At 34.1% G+C, this 14,301-nt stretch overlaps 1 protein-coding gene across 1 annotated transcript in view; it reads left to right on the plus strand.

The window, feature by feature from the left end:
• Positions 1-14,301, plus strand: part of LOC110464567 (von Willebrand factor D and EGF domain-containing protein-like) — a 41,017-nt gene that overhangs the window by 18,653 nt on the left and 8,063 nt on the right. Inside the window, exons 5-14 of the mRNA XM_021519840.1 lie at positions 3,257-3,549; positions 4,886-4,972; positions 5,452-5,558; positions 6,915-7,215; positions 8,504-8,589; positions 9,008-9,071; positions 10,496-10,711; positions 11,263-11,480; positions 12,038-12,353; positions 14,084-14,242. Of these exons, the coding sequence (XP_021375515.1) occupies positions 3,257-3,549; positions 4,886-4,972; positions 5,452-5,558; positions 6,915-7,215; positions 8,504-8,589; positions 9,008-9,071; positions 10,496-10,711; positions 11,263-11,480; positions 12,038-12,353; positions 14,084-14,242 (1,847 nt within the window). The remainder of the gene's footprint in view (positions 1-3,256; positions 3,550-4,885; positions 4,973-5,451; positions 5,559-6,914; positions 7,216-8,503; positions 8,590-9,007; positions 9,072-10,495; positions 10,712-11,262; positions 11,481-12,037; positions 12,354-14,083; positions 14,243-14,301) is intronic.

A 14,301-nucleotide genomic window follows, 5' to 3' on the forward strand; every position in this document is an offset into this window, starting at 1 on the left:
TTTTCGAATTACGGGTGTTTGCGTCGATTCGCCACAGCCCCTTAAAATGTTGCCAATTTATGAAGGTGAGGTTAATCGATCCTAGCACCTGTAAATAAACATATTGTCCTATACTTTGAAAGACGAATATGTACATTGTATAATAATCTATTTGTCAAAATATTAACATCTGTGATAAAATCCATACATTATATATAGGATCTTACATGAGTTTCCATTCCATATGAGATTTATGATACGAGTCTAAGAATTCTTTGGCGAGCTTAAATTAAAAATTCGTGACAAGTTTCATCAATTTCGCATGAAATTGAAACGAGTGTAAGATCCTTTTTATCACATAATCAAGATTTGTGGCATTTATTTGTGTAAAATGACAATTTTCATGCAACCTTGAAATGTAATAAGCCGGCATTTAAACTCCAGTGTGTAAGTCTGTGACGTAATGAATTGTCCTAAGCGTGACGTCACAATTGAAACTATTGAATCTTACAACCAATAACACGGCTGATAGGTCATATTACATGGTTTAATACGCAAAAAAATATGGCATTGGTATATTCAATGGATAACGCCGTAAATTATGTGATACATTTTGTTTGATATTCGTTTTGTTTTTAATAAGAGAACCACATTTCTTTTCTAAATTAAGCCACTGCTATTTTCATCACGATGCATATTTTTTATTATTTAATTATCGGATAATAAGAAAAAAGTAAACAGGACTATATATTGCGTTAAAAATCAATTACAATCCAACGGTTTCTTTTGCATCGGATTACATATTTTGTTATAATCCAGTTTTACTTTTATTAATTGTGTATCTAATGTATAATGTATGGAATGTCATCAATTATTTACTCTTCATTCTTCACGATATTATTTACATATGTTTCGTTCTAAATGCTACATGCGTCGCACTAAATCTTAATCGCGTATTTCATTGTACATTTGTAACTACTGTGCATTCTCCATTCTTAAATGATTATTTTCATGGCTTTTTGCATCCATCATTTTTGTTAATTCTTTCCAGTTGCCTTCTTAAAAAAATAACCCTTTTTTGTAGTCATGATACGAGGTGATCACTCCAATTGAGCACCTGTAACTTGAATATGTGCTCAACTTGAGTTATTACCTCGTACTCTTACCAAAATTGAAAACGAATCCTTTTATTTACAATGTTTTTCATCTGATCAGCGGTCAAACATTGTTTTCTTCTTCAAAGATATCAATGACTTATGGGTTATATAAAAGTAACCTAAAATTTTCCTAAGCCTTCGTTAACTCCGCCCACATCCAATGGTTACGACGTGACACCATTGTTTCCTTTTCGAGTGAAATTTGCATAGATCCATCCACATGTTTACGCCGTGGAAACTTGTCACGTTTTATGGTCAGGTTATCAGATGATAACACCAGTTTGTGGAAACAATGGTTATTAAATTACTGTAAAACGTAAATATGTTTTAATACAATTAAATATTTTCATTCTACCTATTGTTTATACTTTATGCTGAACGTTTTATGTGTTATTTTGAAAGCTTCACGCTTAATTTGTGGTTGCTTCATTCACTATACCAGGTGCTTCATTTTATATATTCGTCATTCTTCATGTTCTTACGTATTTGAAAAATGAATTCACAAACAAATACGTAGCGATATTTTCGAATATCGTAAATTTGCAAAATTTTCTGTGTAATACATGCTGTGAATTTAAATGCGTTAACAAGTTTATATATAACAATGCTACAGCACTGCATGTTTATGAAACACTAACTTTTTTAAACGTTAACTTCAAGGATAAATGGAGCTGACTGAGGTATTGCTATGGAGTGGTCTAAAGTATTAGGTAAGGAATTTTTTTTTTTTATCTTTTCTTCTGTGTTTGTATTTCTTTATACAACTTTTTCTTCTTTTCGGAAAAGGGTACGGGAATATGTTTCTTTTGATCAATATCGACGCCGCTTTACGGCATATATGTTTAAATCCAAGACAGAGGATAGGTTAAATATTTTGTTTAGTGCGGAAGATTGTTTTCGCTTGAGAGTGAGCGATATATATTGTTTGATATGGGGATTGTTGTCGGTAGAACGTGAAGGATATATTTTGTTTGATATTGGAGTTTGTGGTCGCTAGAAGGTAAAGGATTCATTTTGTTTTAAGTGGATTTTTTTTTCGCAAGAGGGCGAGGAGGGTTATATATCGAATAACATTGGAGGTTTTTATCGATAGATCGTGCAGGATATGTTTTTTGGTAAGGGAAGTTAATTTCGCTTGAGGGTGAGGGATATATTTTGTTTAATATTCGAGGTTATTTCGCTAGAGAGTTAAGGGAATATGTTGTTCAATATTGGAGGTTATTTTCGTTATAGGGATATATTTTGTTAAATATATAGGACTCTGTTTTCCAAGAGAGGATGCGAGATACAATCCGTTTTTAATTTGCGAGCTTTTCTTCTGGAAAGGATGATATTTTTGTATGTTTTTAGATTGCGGTCGTTCTTTGATTCATTACTTCAATTATCACAGCCGTCAATTAGAATATACAGTATTATATGTTTTAATTTGATGCTTAATAGCTTTGTCTATAAGATATATATAACTTTCCTCTTCGACTTGCTTAAAGAAAAGATCGTCTATACATGATTTTGTATACTATTGTATATTATATATTGTCAGAATTTTGATGGGGTGAGACCTATAGAAATAAATGAACAATGCTGTCACACCGGTTTAATTATTAGGTGATACTTGTACATTGCAGAACACAATTCGATATATGTGGCAGCTGGATGTATGTGGCAGCTGGATGTTTTCTGATGACACAAAGAACATTCCAATGGCGGCATTTTATATGTTGTCATTTTGGAATCATATCCTTTTTCGAAATGGATTATGATTAATCCGTTCTGCATCATTTAATTGCTTTACATATCACGTCATAATACTACTACTTACCAATTCATGCTTTCGTACACATTGGCACACATCATCATTTTATTAACATAACTTATTTTCATATTTGTTTTATGGCATTAAACATGTATTGACCCAATCTTGGATAGAACTGATCTTTGTCTACTTTTGAGACAACATCTCGAGAGTAACAGCAGACCAAGATCTATCTAATATAAAGTCAATATTTGATACCGTATCAACGCCGCAAATATTACACTTTTTCATGTGATAAGATGACTAATAATGAGTGAAAATTGAAAAAAAAAGAAAAAAGTTAAAGGATCATTATTATGTTTTTTAGGTTTTGTAGACATTCCATACACTGTCACGATAATGCCTGGACTGGAAGAGAGAATAGGACCAACTCTAACCTTCCCTAGTGTCAACGCAGTAAACACTGAAATAAAATTTGAACACAATATAACTTTCAATTATGACAACGAAACAGCTGAGCAGTATTTATACGACATCAACTGGTACGTCAATGATAACCTCTTGACGAATTGTTCCCATGCACTGGTAGCATACACGAACCTGTCGACCACTCGTTTGCTGGAGGAATGCTGGAGAGATACATACAAACTGAATTTCCTGGTAAGTAAATTCCTAACATTTGTTCACTGATGATATTGTGGCGAGTGTAGCTATTATTCTAAATGGGAGTAATGTTGGTATATATTTTGTGCCGTTTCGATAGAATAATGATAACAATAGATGGCCGTCACCACTCTTTCTACTGGCTTTGAAATAGTAAGTACACATTTTTATTCGGCAAATTTTACTTCGATGACGCCTCGTTTTGACATAATCATAACCAGAATAAGATGAAGGTATATTTGGTGCGATGGTTTGGGTATTTCAGACCGTTTTATTTCCTGAGTGATTCATTTAATAGTGCTTACCCATAGTATAAATCTGTTAAAAATCAGATAGAGCTGCAGCGTCCAAAGAATTAAATTACCTGCTAATTTCACCCTCTGATAGAATGTCTCCTTTCAGAAGTAGTGTTCACATGGTAACCGTGATATCATAACCTCCTCAGGAAGTAAGTTTAATAAAGTGTCCTACCTCAGAAATTATGTTTACATGGTGACCATGATTAAATAGCTTCTCCAGGAAGTAAAGCTTACATGATAATCGGGATAAACACCTTCACTCGGAAGTAAGGTTTATATGGTACATTCTGTAACCATGATGAAATGTCATTTCTCGGAAGCAATGTTCATCTACGCATCCGTATTAATTGTGATAACTTATATTTAATATAACTAACACAATAGCTTAACTAGTTTCTTTGCATTTACACTTGCTAGCTCACCTTCAATAACTTTTACATAATAGCTACATATTACATGACATCCACATTGACGTCAGTGGAAGTGTTAAGCGTTTGTGTTACTCTTGTCGGTCTTGTTGGGATTTATTTGGCAAGCTAATTCAGAACTTGCTTGCTGCCGCGTTTTCAGATGGCTTCCACTTGCATAAGTTGATTCTCTGTTTCTGGAAATTAGAGTTGAATCGAGATGAGGGGGCTCATAGACTCTCGCATATCTGAAAAGAAGGTATTAAACAAATTGTAGCTGAATTGATTTGTCGATTAAGCTTCATTATGAAAATTATTTACATCTCAGTGTGCATACGCTTATAACATAGCCAAATCAACAGAGATATAATTGTTATCAACTCGTACACATTTTGCCCATGTGCTTTACCGGTCAGTTATCATTATGTATTAGTCATCAAAAACGTCTCACAGACACGTTTCGCTGGTTGCACAATATGAACATGTATGCATATGTATACTTTCCCATCTCTACTTTCCAACCCGAAGAAAATATTTAGAAATATGGTTCATTCTTTTGGTCTGTTAGGCGTGTTACTATATGTTTTGTATATCTTCGCCATTTTGTCACTGTGTGTTTTTTTTCAGGTAAGATGTGAAGCTCGTCTGCGTGGTCTTAACGAGAGTTCCATTGGCCCTTTTAGGTCAAGTGAGTCCTTTAAAGCTGGTTTTACGGTATGTATAATAAGATTACCATGTATTATTAACTTAAGGTCTTTCTGATGAACATGATTATCCTCAGTGTGAATATTTTGCAGAGCTTTTACCTTCTGGTGTTTTGTGGTTTACAGTGAAAACATTCATATCTTCTCAAGAAGATGCCATACAACACGGTTAATTGTATTGGGGAAATTTCCTACTTAACAGCCCTATAAAGTAGTTGTATGGATGAACGCTTCCTGTCTAACCATTCAGTATAAAAATATATTTGAAATAGAAACAAACGTTTAATGTCTAAAGGCGGTTTAAATTAGTACAAAAAAATTATGAAAGATGTATGGACGAACGTTTCCTGTTAAACAGAGAATAAAGAACCCATGTCTGTGTTTTGACAGAAATGGTATTTCGTTTTTCGTAATTTTTCATTTGATTATATCTTAACGACCTTGATATATTAGTTCTCCGGCTTCTTAACTGCCTTTGTTTTCTTACAGACGGATCAGAATTCCTATACCGTAGCGGAAGGTTCCTCGATCGACGTTTTAGTAACACTTACTGTCCCATTAGGATGTGTTTATCCTCTCACTTTGACTAGAGATCAGTAAGCATGTTCGACTCTCAAAAACATATACATACATATTTCACATTTTTAAATTTATTTTCTGTCATGCCTCTGATTTGTGTGTGTTAGGGGGGAGATGGGGGGGATGAGTTATTAGTCTTAGTCAAAATCCAGGACCCTTATGCGTACGACAGAATACCAATATGCCTCTAGCACATATATACGGGTACGCTTACAAGGAGCCACGTGACATATGGCCAGTAATTTGAGCTTGATACTGCAGCTCTTGCAACATTATTAAAATATGTTGTGATATGAATGTTACATGATATACGCAATATGAAACTAACTGCGTTATAATGGCTAATCGTAGCTAGAGAGGCGCTACATGTATATCGAATTTCGTAAAATAATATTCATAAATGTCCGATTTTCTTTTGACTTATTATTACACCTACGTCAGTGTCGGTGCTAACTGGCCGAATTTCCTATATGATAAAGAAGCAGAGCAACGGTCCTTGACTTATTCTTTTCTCACTAATTTATGTGATATTTATGTATATCTCACAGCCACCATACGTATTCTCACTCGGAACTCATTTGATAAACATGTTAGGCGTTGTTATTTTTTTGGTTGCCAACGAGGCTAAATACAACACCTAAAGTTATCTACTTATATACAAAAAAATAAAACACATACAGCTCTCACACTGATTACCACAATGGAAAGCTACTAAAACAATGACTTACCAGAAGATAATATTGTTAGTTTGTTTTGCATAAGTTAACATTACCGTTTTTGATATGTAAGACTATATTGATAAACAGCTTATCCGATTGAAACAGCACCCGCTATAACTTTCTATATACAGAAAACATCTGGTTTTAGGGATATAGTTATGTAGTTTAGGGATATAGCTTTCTGTTTCCCTGACAACAGGTTTTTTTCCAGCCACATGCTTTATCTCAAAATCAAATTCTTTATCCGTTACCGCACACTGATATGAAAAGCCAACTTTAAAAAAAAGAGAAAACAGTACTCAAGCTGCAATTTTCGAAAAATTATCAAAAATGTCTTCTCATTCGATATTGTCTACATTGTATGCTCTTGTCTGTCTACTGATCGACCTTGTAGGGGCTAAGTTAGTGTAAACCCCACCCGCCTCTGATCTTACCGGCTGAATAATTTCTATGTGGCAGTTACAAATTGCCAAGAGGAATTTTGTCTGCAGGGGTGTTTTGTTTTTTAACTTATACACGTCCGTGAAATGGAAAAAAATAATAGTTGTTCATGTATAAAAGTAAATAAAGTAACATTTTTTCGTAAAATGATTGACAACATGAAACTACTTTGACCTATCCTTTTAAAGATTTGTAATACGATACCTTTTGCAGATGGCATGATCATGCGGAAGATAATTGTAGAACAGAAATGCGCATCCAGACGCCAGATCAGACGGACACTGTCCAATGCTCATCTGGAGGTGTTAGCAACGAACCAGTAACTTTTGGTGATAATAACTGCGGTGTTCGTATATCTCCTAACGATTGGGCTACAACAAAGTCCCTGAAGGTATACGGTGCATCAGACAACTCAGTGAATGTAGGAAGTCGTTCTTCATATATACGTTTGAAGGTTTTCGACAGTGTCTTGTATCACCCGGCTTGGGAAAGTGCTTCAAAACCAGACATATTGGTAAGTATAAAAAAGTCTTTAATACAAAAATTGCCAAAATTTCATTAGATCTTGAACAAATCCATGAGGTATTGAAGCACATTTGACGGTTCCCCACTACATCGCAAAGTGAAATCGACTGACTCGCCAGTATCTCGTATATTCCCCTCGCGCATCTGCCACAACCCTGATGATCTTTTGCATGGAGATCATCATTGCATATATCCTTCTAACGGGGATATTGTTTCACTTTTTTAACCTCTTGTTAAGTTCGTCCCACATAAGGACAACGAGCTCGCGGACCAAGCTCGCACATTCGGTACCATACAGTTTTAGGCTGAATATGGCGATTATGATTGCGTACCTTATTTATAGCGGTTTCAGTTGCAGAAACGTTGCGATTACGCAGGTGGACTAGACGTCCTTTAGTGGAAACATTCACACGGAACTTCATATCAACCTGTTGTTGCCTATTTATCTTGCGTTAACAATGCAATAGCCTGACCCCTCTGAACTTCTGTCAGCCATGATAAATTGCAAGAAATTCAAAAACTGACAGTAAATAGTGGAATCAATGTGTATATACCTCATGAGTATCAACTGGTATGGCAAGATGTGTTGTTGACGAGCTGTCATCATTATTCTACACATGTTTTTGTATTTCAACCCTTTCTCTCTGTGGTATGGTCCATTACTAGATTGAGTAGCTTTAGACGCATGTTTGAGTGCACAGACACCAAGATAATCGTCTGATCGGTTTTCATAAGTTTAGGCCAAGCAGTTTAAGAATTGTTGCATGTTGTGTTACCCCGCGTTTCTTTATCCTTTCAGCATATATATATATAGTTTGATAAAAAAAAAAGTGAATGTGGGATTTTTGTCTTAAATATTTGCAACATCTTTAATGACCTGTCTATAGCTAGTTACTTTCATGTAATTGGTTTCCAACACTGCCAACTATTAAACGAACCATTAAATATTCCATACACATTGACCGATAAAAAGTTCAGCTAGTATATTGGTGTAATAGTCCTGCGCGTACGCTATATGAATATGGCGCTTAAGTAAGAAATCGAATGGCCATTCAAGTTTTCCCTCATTGGAGCATTACATTTTACATCGCAAAATCAGTATTTAGTTTGGAAACGTATAAAATAAGTATTGTGCTACTTTTGCTCGGGGAAAACAATAAAGATTATGTAGACTCGCAGTCTTTTCCTTTTTTAGCGTTGCAATAATAAATTTGCTTTTTAACCATTTCATATATATGCTTGTTCATATATGTCTTTATACCTTACATGTGTTTTAGGTTGTGGTACAAGATGCAGATTCCATCGTTCTGAATAATCAATGCTATAGCAATAATGACCCCCACATGAGAACGTTTGATGGACGGTAAGTACATCTGTCCCCGTCTATTTATATGTAATGAAGACACCTGCTTTATAGTAATGGATCCGTCTGTACTTTGGTAATTAGACACTCTTTACAGTGATAATGAATACATCTTTACATTGGTAATGAATCCGTACGTTCGTTGTAAGGAAATTAACCCGCTATTCATTGGTAATGAAATACAATCGTCTGTCCATTACCAAGCGTAATGCGGCTGATAATTACTTCTGTTTCACGGTCGATTGTGATTTATGTTGTGAGTGCTTTAGTTACATTCTGTATTCTCTTGGGAAGTTTTGATTGCGAAAGTAATAACATTACAGTCGTTAATGCATGTGCATTACCAGTAAATCTTGAATGTAGCTATTAAATTTGTCGATCATTAAGACATAGCATAAACTGAAGGGTTATTTTTCAGACGATGGGAAAATCAAAGGCTTGGTGAATATGTGTTATATCACAACCCGCAGAAACTGTATTGGGTAAGTCGAAATATTCTTTTTCTTTTGTGTAGAAAAACCTTAGGTTTATTTATAGTAACAGCACATGTAAAACAGAATGCTATTGTTGTCTAAATATACGTGTGGCATAAAATTATTTTACCCGTAACATATAGAGTATGTTTTCTTCTTCATTACAAATATATTTCAATAACATTTCAAACAAATTACTGTAATTTGCTCTCTAATAAGAGGTATTACATTGTGAATATTACGCCACAAACATTACAATAAGTACAATACGTAATCAAAAAACATCGCTCCAAGGCAAAAGTCACCAAGTTAGGTTGGATTAAAACTTGATGTAATTCCCGATCATGTCTGAATATAATTCACATATATCATACAGTTTTGATTTTGAAGGATAAGTTTTCTAGTTTTTATAAGGTTTTGGGGTGATACTTCCACTTGAGTATATTTAAATTGGATAGATGACAAAGCCATTTATGATCAATTTAATACAAATACTGTAAATATAAGGAATCGTTTGTTTTTTTCTGTGTTAGTCAGGTTATGTGGTGATAACTTTGTTGCCGTTCTCGGGTATGCATGTAACAGATCAGAAAAACATAATCGATTCTATGATTTCACAGGAGTTATTGTCTCATTTCTTCATACGTTGACCTTAGCTTATGTCACCGGTTGCTCAGTTAATCAAACACGGATAAGTTGTGTAATTTCATCATCTTTACTATATCCGAAAACCTACAATACAGGACAATACAATAAATACATTCACCCTCACATATACATACAATAAATACTAAACAACTTCCGCGCCGACCGAAGTATCGAACCTCTGAATACTGACCGCTATATATATATTATAAATATTACAATCACACGATAGTTGTTACATTAATACCGCAATACAGTTCAATACTGGCGGCAATGTCTCTATAAGCCTCTATACAAATGTATCTCATATGAATAAATATAATCACAAGATCACAGATCCTTCTCTTACAAGTTGGATTGTGAAAATGACCACTGGGTAATAAGTATTTACCCAGTAGCCGAGATATAGCAGCGGGAATATAGGGTGATTTATTCGTGCAAGGGACATGTCCAAGGTCTACGTCGTACGTACAATTCAGTCAGAATGTTACAATACAGGTACATACATTCCGAACTGATGACGTCACAGTATGTTTACCAGACGGGACAATACATGGGTATACATACAGTTGACAGCACTCGTTACTAATATATATATACGCACACCGTATATATATAAATCATATATATATACCCGGGTTACACTGATTTTATTAGTCTTAATGATAGATTTAAAATCAACTGCACTGTTTTTATTAAAATATGATATTAAAATATTCAGATATATTGCTAATATAGAGGTTTTTAGTAATAGATCTACCACTCTAAAAGCTATGCTCTCCCTATAGGTTCACGCGATGTATCAGACATGTTGGTTAAACCATATTGGACCCACATGCAACTGTGGAGTGGCAGTTAGAAATAACGATGCTGTATTCGTCGCAAACTTTTGCGATGCAGAAATTGGCTGGTTTACCAGTGGGACACAATCCAATCGATATGTAGAGCAGTCATTCTGTGACGACACCAACATGATAATTAACAAGAACGGTAACACTTATACGGTAAGTAGTTATGCAACACTGTTTTGTATTAGTTTTTTGATGTGTTCAGTATTCAACACTGTTTATCTTAAAAAGCCACTAAAGAAAGCATTTCTAGTTCAACGCAAGAGGTGTTGTAGATTACATATATTTTACAGTATGAACAGTATGCTTTAGAGGAACATATCATATTTACTTTTTTATGGATCAATTGTCATTATCAATAGCTAATTGTTTTCATTTCAATTGGTATAGCATTGGTTAAGTAGGAAGAAAGGAATGGCGAGAGAAAATTAACAAATGAAAATATCGATTTATTGGATTTATATTCTACAGGAACTTTAATTTTCAGAAAAATAATTTCATCTTTAACTTTAATTAAAGGAACTAGCAACTGTTTTGAAATTAGTTTCCAATCAGTAAATTTAAATGAAATTTTAACACCAGCGTCAAAAGGTGAAAATTAATGCAAATCGATATGCTACATAAAATGTTCCTAAATAGAATTTTGAGGATTCAAGATTGTAATTTATCACCTCAGAAATTAAAATATAGGTTTACTTTGATTTTAGATAACACTTCCTACGGGAACACAGATTTCGTTTAGTCACTACTTTTCATCGTGGAACGATAGAGTATATATTAACGGTATATCTATCAAGCCTTCTCTTGCTGATTGGAAAACGTCGTCGGGATTGTGTGGATATTTGGATGGTAACCAAAACAACGACTTTAGAACTAAAAATGGAGGGACGGCAAATAACGAGGAAACATTCGCACTTGATTGGAAGTTAGTATGATGTCGTACTATACAGTCGTTGGTATATCGTTTAATCATAATACGATACTAATTATGAATTATTGTCTTATAATAATGAATATGTTTTATTGATGGAAGATCGTTGTTAGTTTCAGATCATCAAGGCTAAAATCAATGAGTATGTTAACAGCTTGTGTTCGCCTGTTACCAACAAGAGGTCAATGACCACGTTTCGTAAAGGGACAAAGTTGATTTTACAATTTGAACAACTTGCTGATATCAACAAAATTATAATTGACTTTTACTTCGTCGTATTTCAAATGTCGTTGACAGATAAAATGAAACAACCAGGATAATTGTTATTGAGGATTTATATCACCAATAGCCAGTATGCTTCGTCAGTGTTGAAGTGTATGGTATCAACTATATTTGTTTCAGGATAGTGTTATGTTAGAGAGTGTATATGAACAAATGCTTTATTCTCTTCATTGATGAGATATTTGATATCTTTTTTTGAAAGTCAATTTAATGTACTTATTTCTTATTTTTGTTATAATATTATTAGTACAACTTGTGTTATGTTTCAGGATAACTCAAAACAGCGAGAGTTTATTTGGTGATATCAATTTGCCAGATGCAAGCATAAATTTGCCGCGATATTGTAAATGTAGATCGAACTCAACTTCATATTCAGATTTCAACAATACAATAGAATGCTCAATCAAAACAGAAACGGCGTTGTGCTCATATACGGATACTGGTAGCTTTTTTAAAACCTGTGATGAACCATCCAGAAGAAAGCGTTCAACTTCACATCACAGGTATAGACGATCTTTAAGCAAGCAAGACAGCCCGTCGAAATTCGAAATCGTTTATACAACTGATGCTGATGACGCACCTGTGGTAAGAAGAAATAAACACTTCCATTTGCTGTTCAAGAATGACAGCAATGCATACCATGAAATATGTTTCTCTAGATATAAACGTATTATGTCTACGACGATATGTTTTGTAGTATATGTTGATTATACGTGTGTCTAAATATCTATGTAAGGTTTAACATATGTTGCTATATTACGAAGAAAGAAATATATTTACAGACTGGTAAATGGTTCCAGTGCATATAATATCAGCTTGGTAGCGTTGTCAAATTATGACCGAATACATTTTGTTAGCAATGTATCACGAAAAAGACAAAGATTTCAGTTTCACTTGCCGTTTCATTGAAAACAATTTTTCCACTGATAGAGCATATAAAACAGCACAACCTTCGATTAATACTTATTACAGTTTTGCAGGCTAAGAATTTCCAGGTTGAGTTTACTTCTGGGTCATATATGACTGTGTTAATGGTCACAACCTCTGTATTTTCTACAATTGTCGTATATTCCCATCCTGAAAATTGTATACGTGTTGTCTTTGTTTGTCTGATTCTTAACCGTACACTCCTAGCATACTTTAAAACATCTTTTTCTTGAACGTCAATTTTGTCATTCAATAAGAATAATCAGTTTGGAAATATCTTGTATCAAAATCTTACTTCAAACCCAAACAATGTACTTTATAAACACTCAGTCATAGCTTGACAAAAGGACCAGTCGGTCTTTAAACGTTGGGAACCGTTTAATTCGTACATTGTTTGTGTATAAAATAAAACTTTACCTTTTCAGTTTTATTGTTTTGATGTACTTGTGCCTTCATTAGTGTCACCTAGGATCTCATTGGGATTCTGGCATTATGTTGCACCGCCGTCAGTCTCGTTCAACCAGACTCTTGTTGTCTGCGCAAGCTACGCCGAACAGAGAGTCTAGTCAAACTCAGTGCTATCGTTTTGTGAAGTCATAACGAGGCTTACCAGAGTTTTGGTAAATGTTTTCATTGTTCAAAGGTAGACACACCCGTTTCAACTTTTGAAGTCAGAATTTGAGTGGCGCAAAATTACATTCAATATTTTAATTCATGAAAAAGACTTACCTTGACTTTTATTCCTGAAGTATCCGTGTTTTCACTATTATCAAGAAAAAAATAAGAAATGCTTCAAATTTCAAGAATGATTTCATGTATTTTCATTGTTCACGACATTTTTCTCGATAATAGTGAATACACGGGTACTTCAGGAATGCATGTACAGGTAAGTTTTTTTCATTAATTTCATTATTCTTTGAAATGTTTTAATGGCGTTAAGATAACGTTCGGAAACGAAAGTAAAAACACTGCCCTCTGATGATGGTAATTTTAAAGTACTGTGTTTGACCAGGCTGTTGAATTACAAGAGATCAAGCGTCTGGTTGAACGAAACTACACCGCCATCGCCTTTCACTCTGACTATTTGTCACAGGGTGTACCTTTTACACACACTATTTTTGCTGTTCATAAAAAGACTACTCGGCCAATTAAGTACATTTGTACCACGTTTTCTATTGTCAATAGGAATTTTCTCACTTTAGTGAAAGTTTTGCAAATATGAAGCTTATTAAGTACCAACAGAATTATTACATTGTTAAATAATAATGTTTTATATCATAGAATTAACAAACCAATGTATCTAATTAAAACGTTTTAGTTTATTAATAATAATATACTTCGCAAATTTGTAGAAATGCAATTTTAAAGTATTCTGTTTTTTATTGTAGCCTCCGACGTGGAGAAATGGGTGGAATGAAACTTTGGCTGATGAAGCTTGCAAAACATTTGTTCAGAATCAGAACTTTTTAAAAAAGTGTGAAGAGGTGTTAGAGGCAACAGCCAATGACAATGACGAAGGTGTTCAATCCTGTGTCAGCGATATCAAGGTAACAATGAACACCATTGCTGCTATCTTAATATTATAAATCATAGTACACTCTTTGTC

This window comes from Mizuhopecten yessoensis, unplaced genomic scaffold (genome assembly GCF_002113885.1).
Source record: "Mizuhopecten yessoensis strain PY_sf001 unplaced genomic scaffold, ASM211388v2 scaffold11009, whole genome shotgun sequence".
NCBI lineage: Eukaryota > Metazoa > Mollusca > Bivalvia > Pectinida > Pectinidae > Mizuhopecten > Mizuhopecten yessoensis.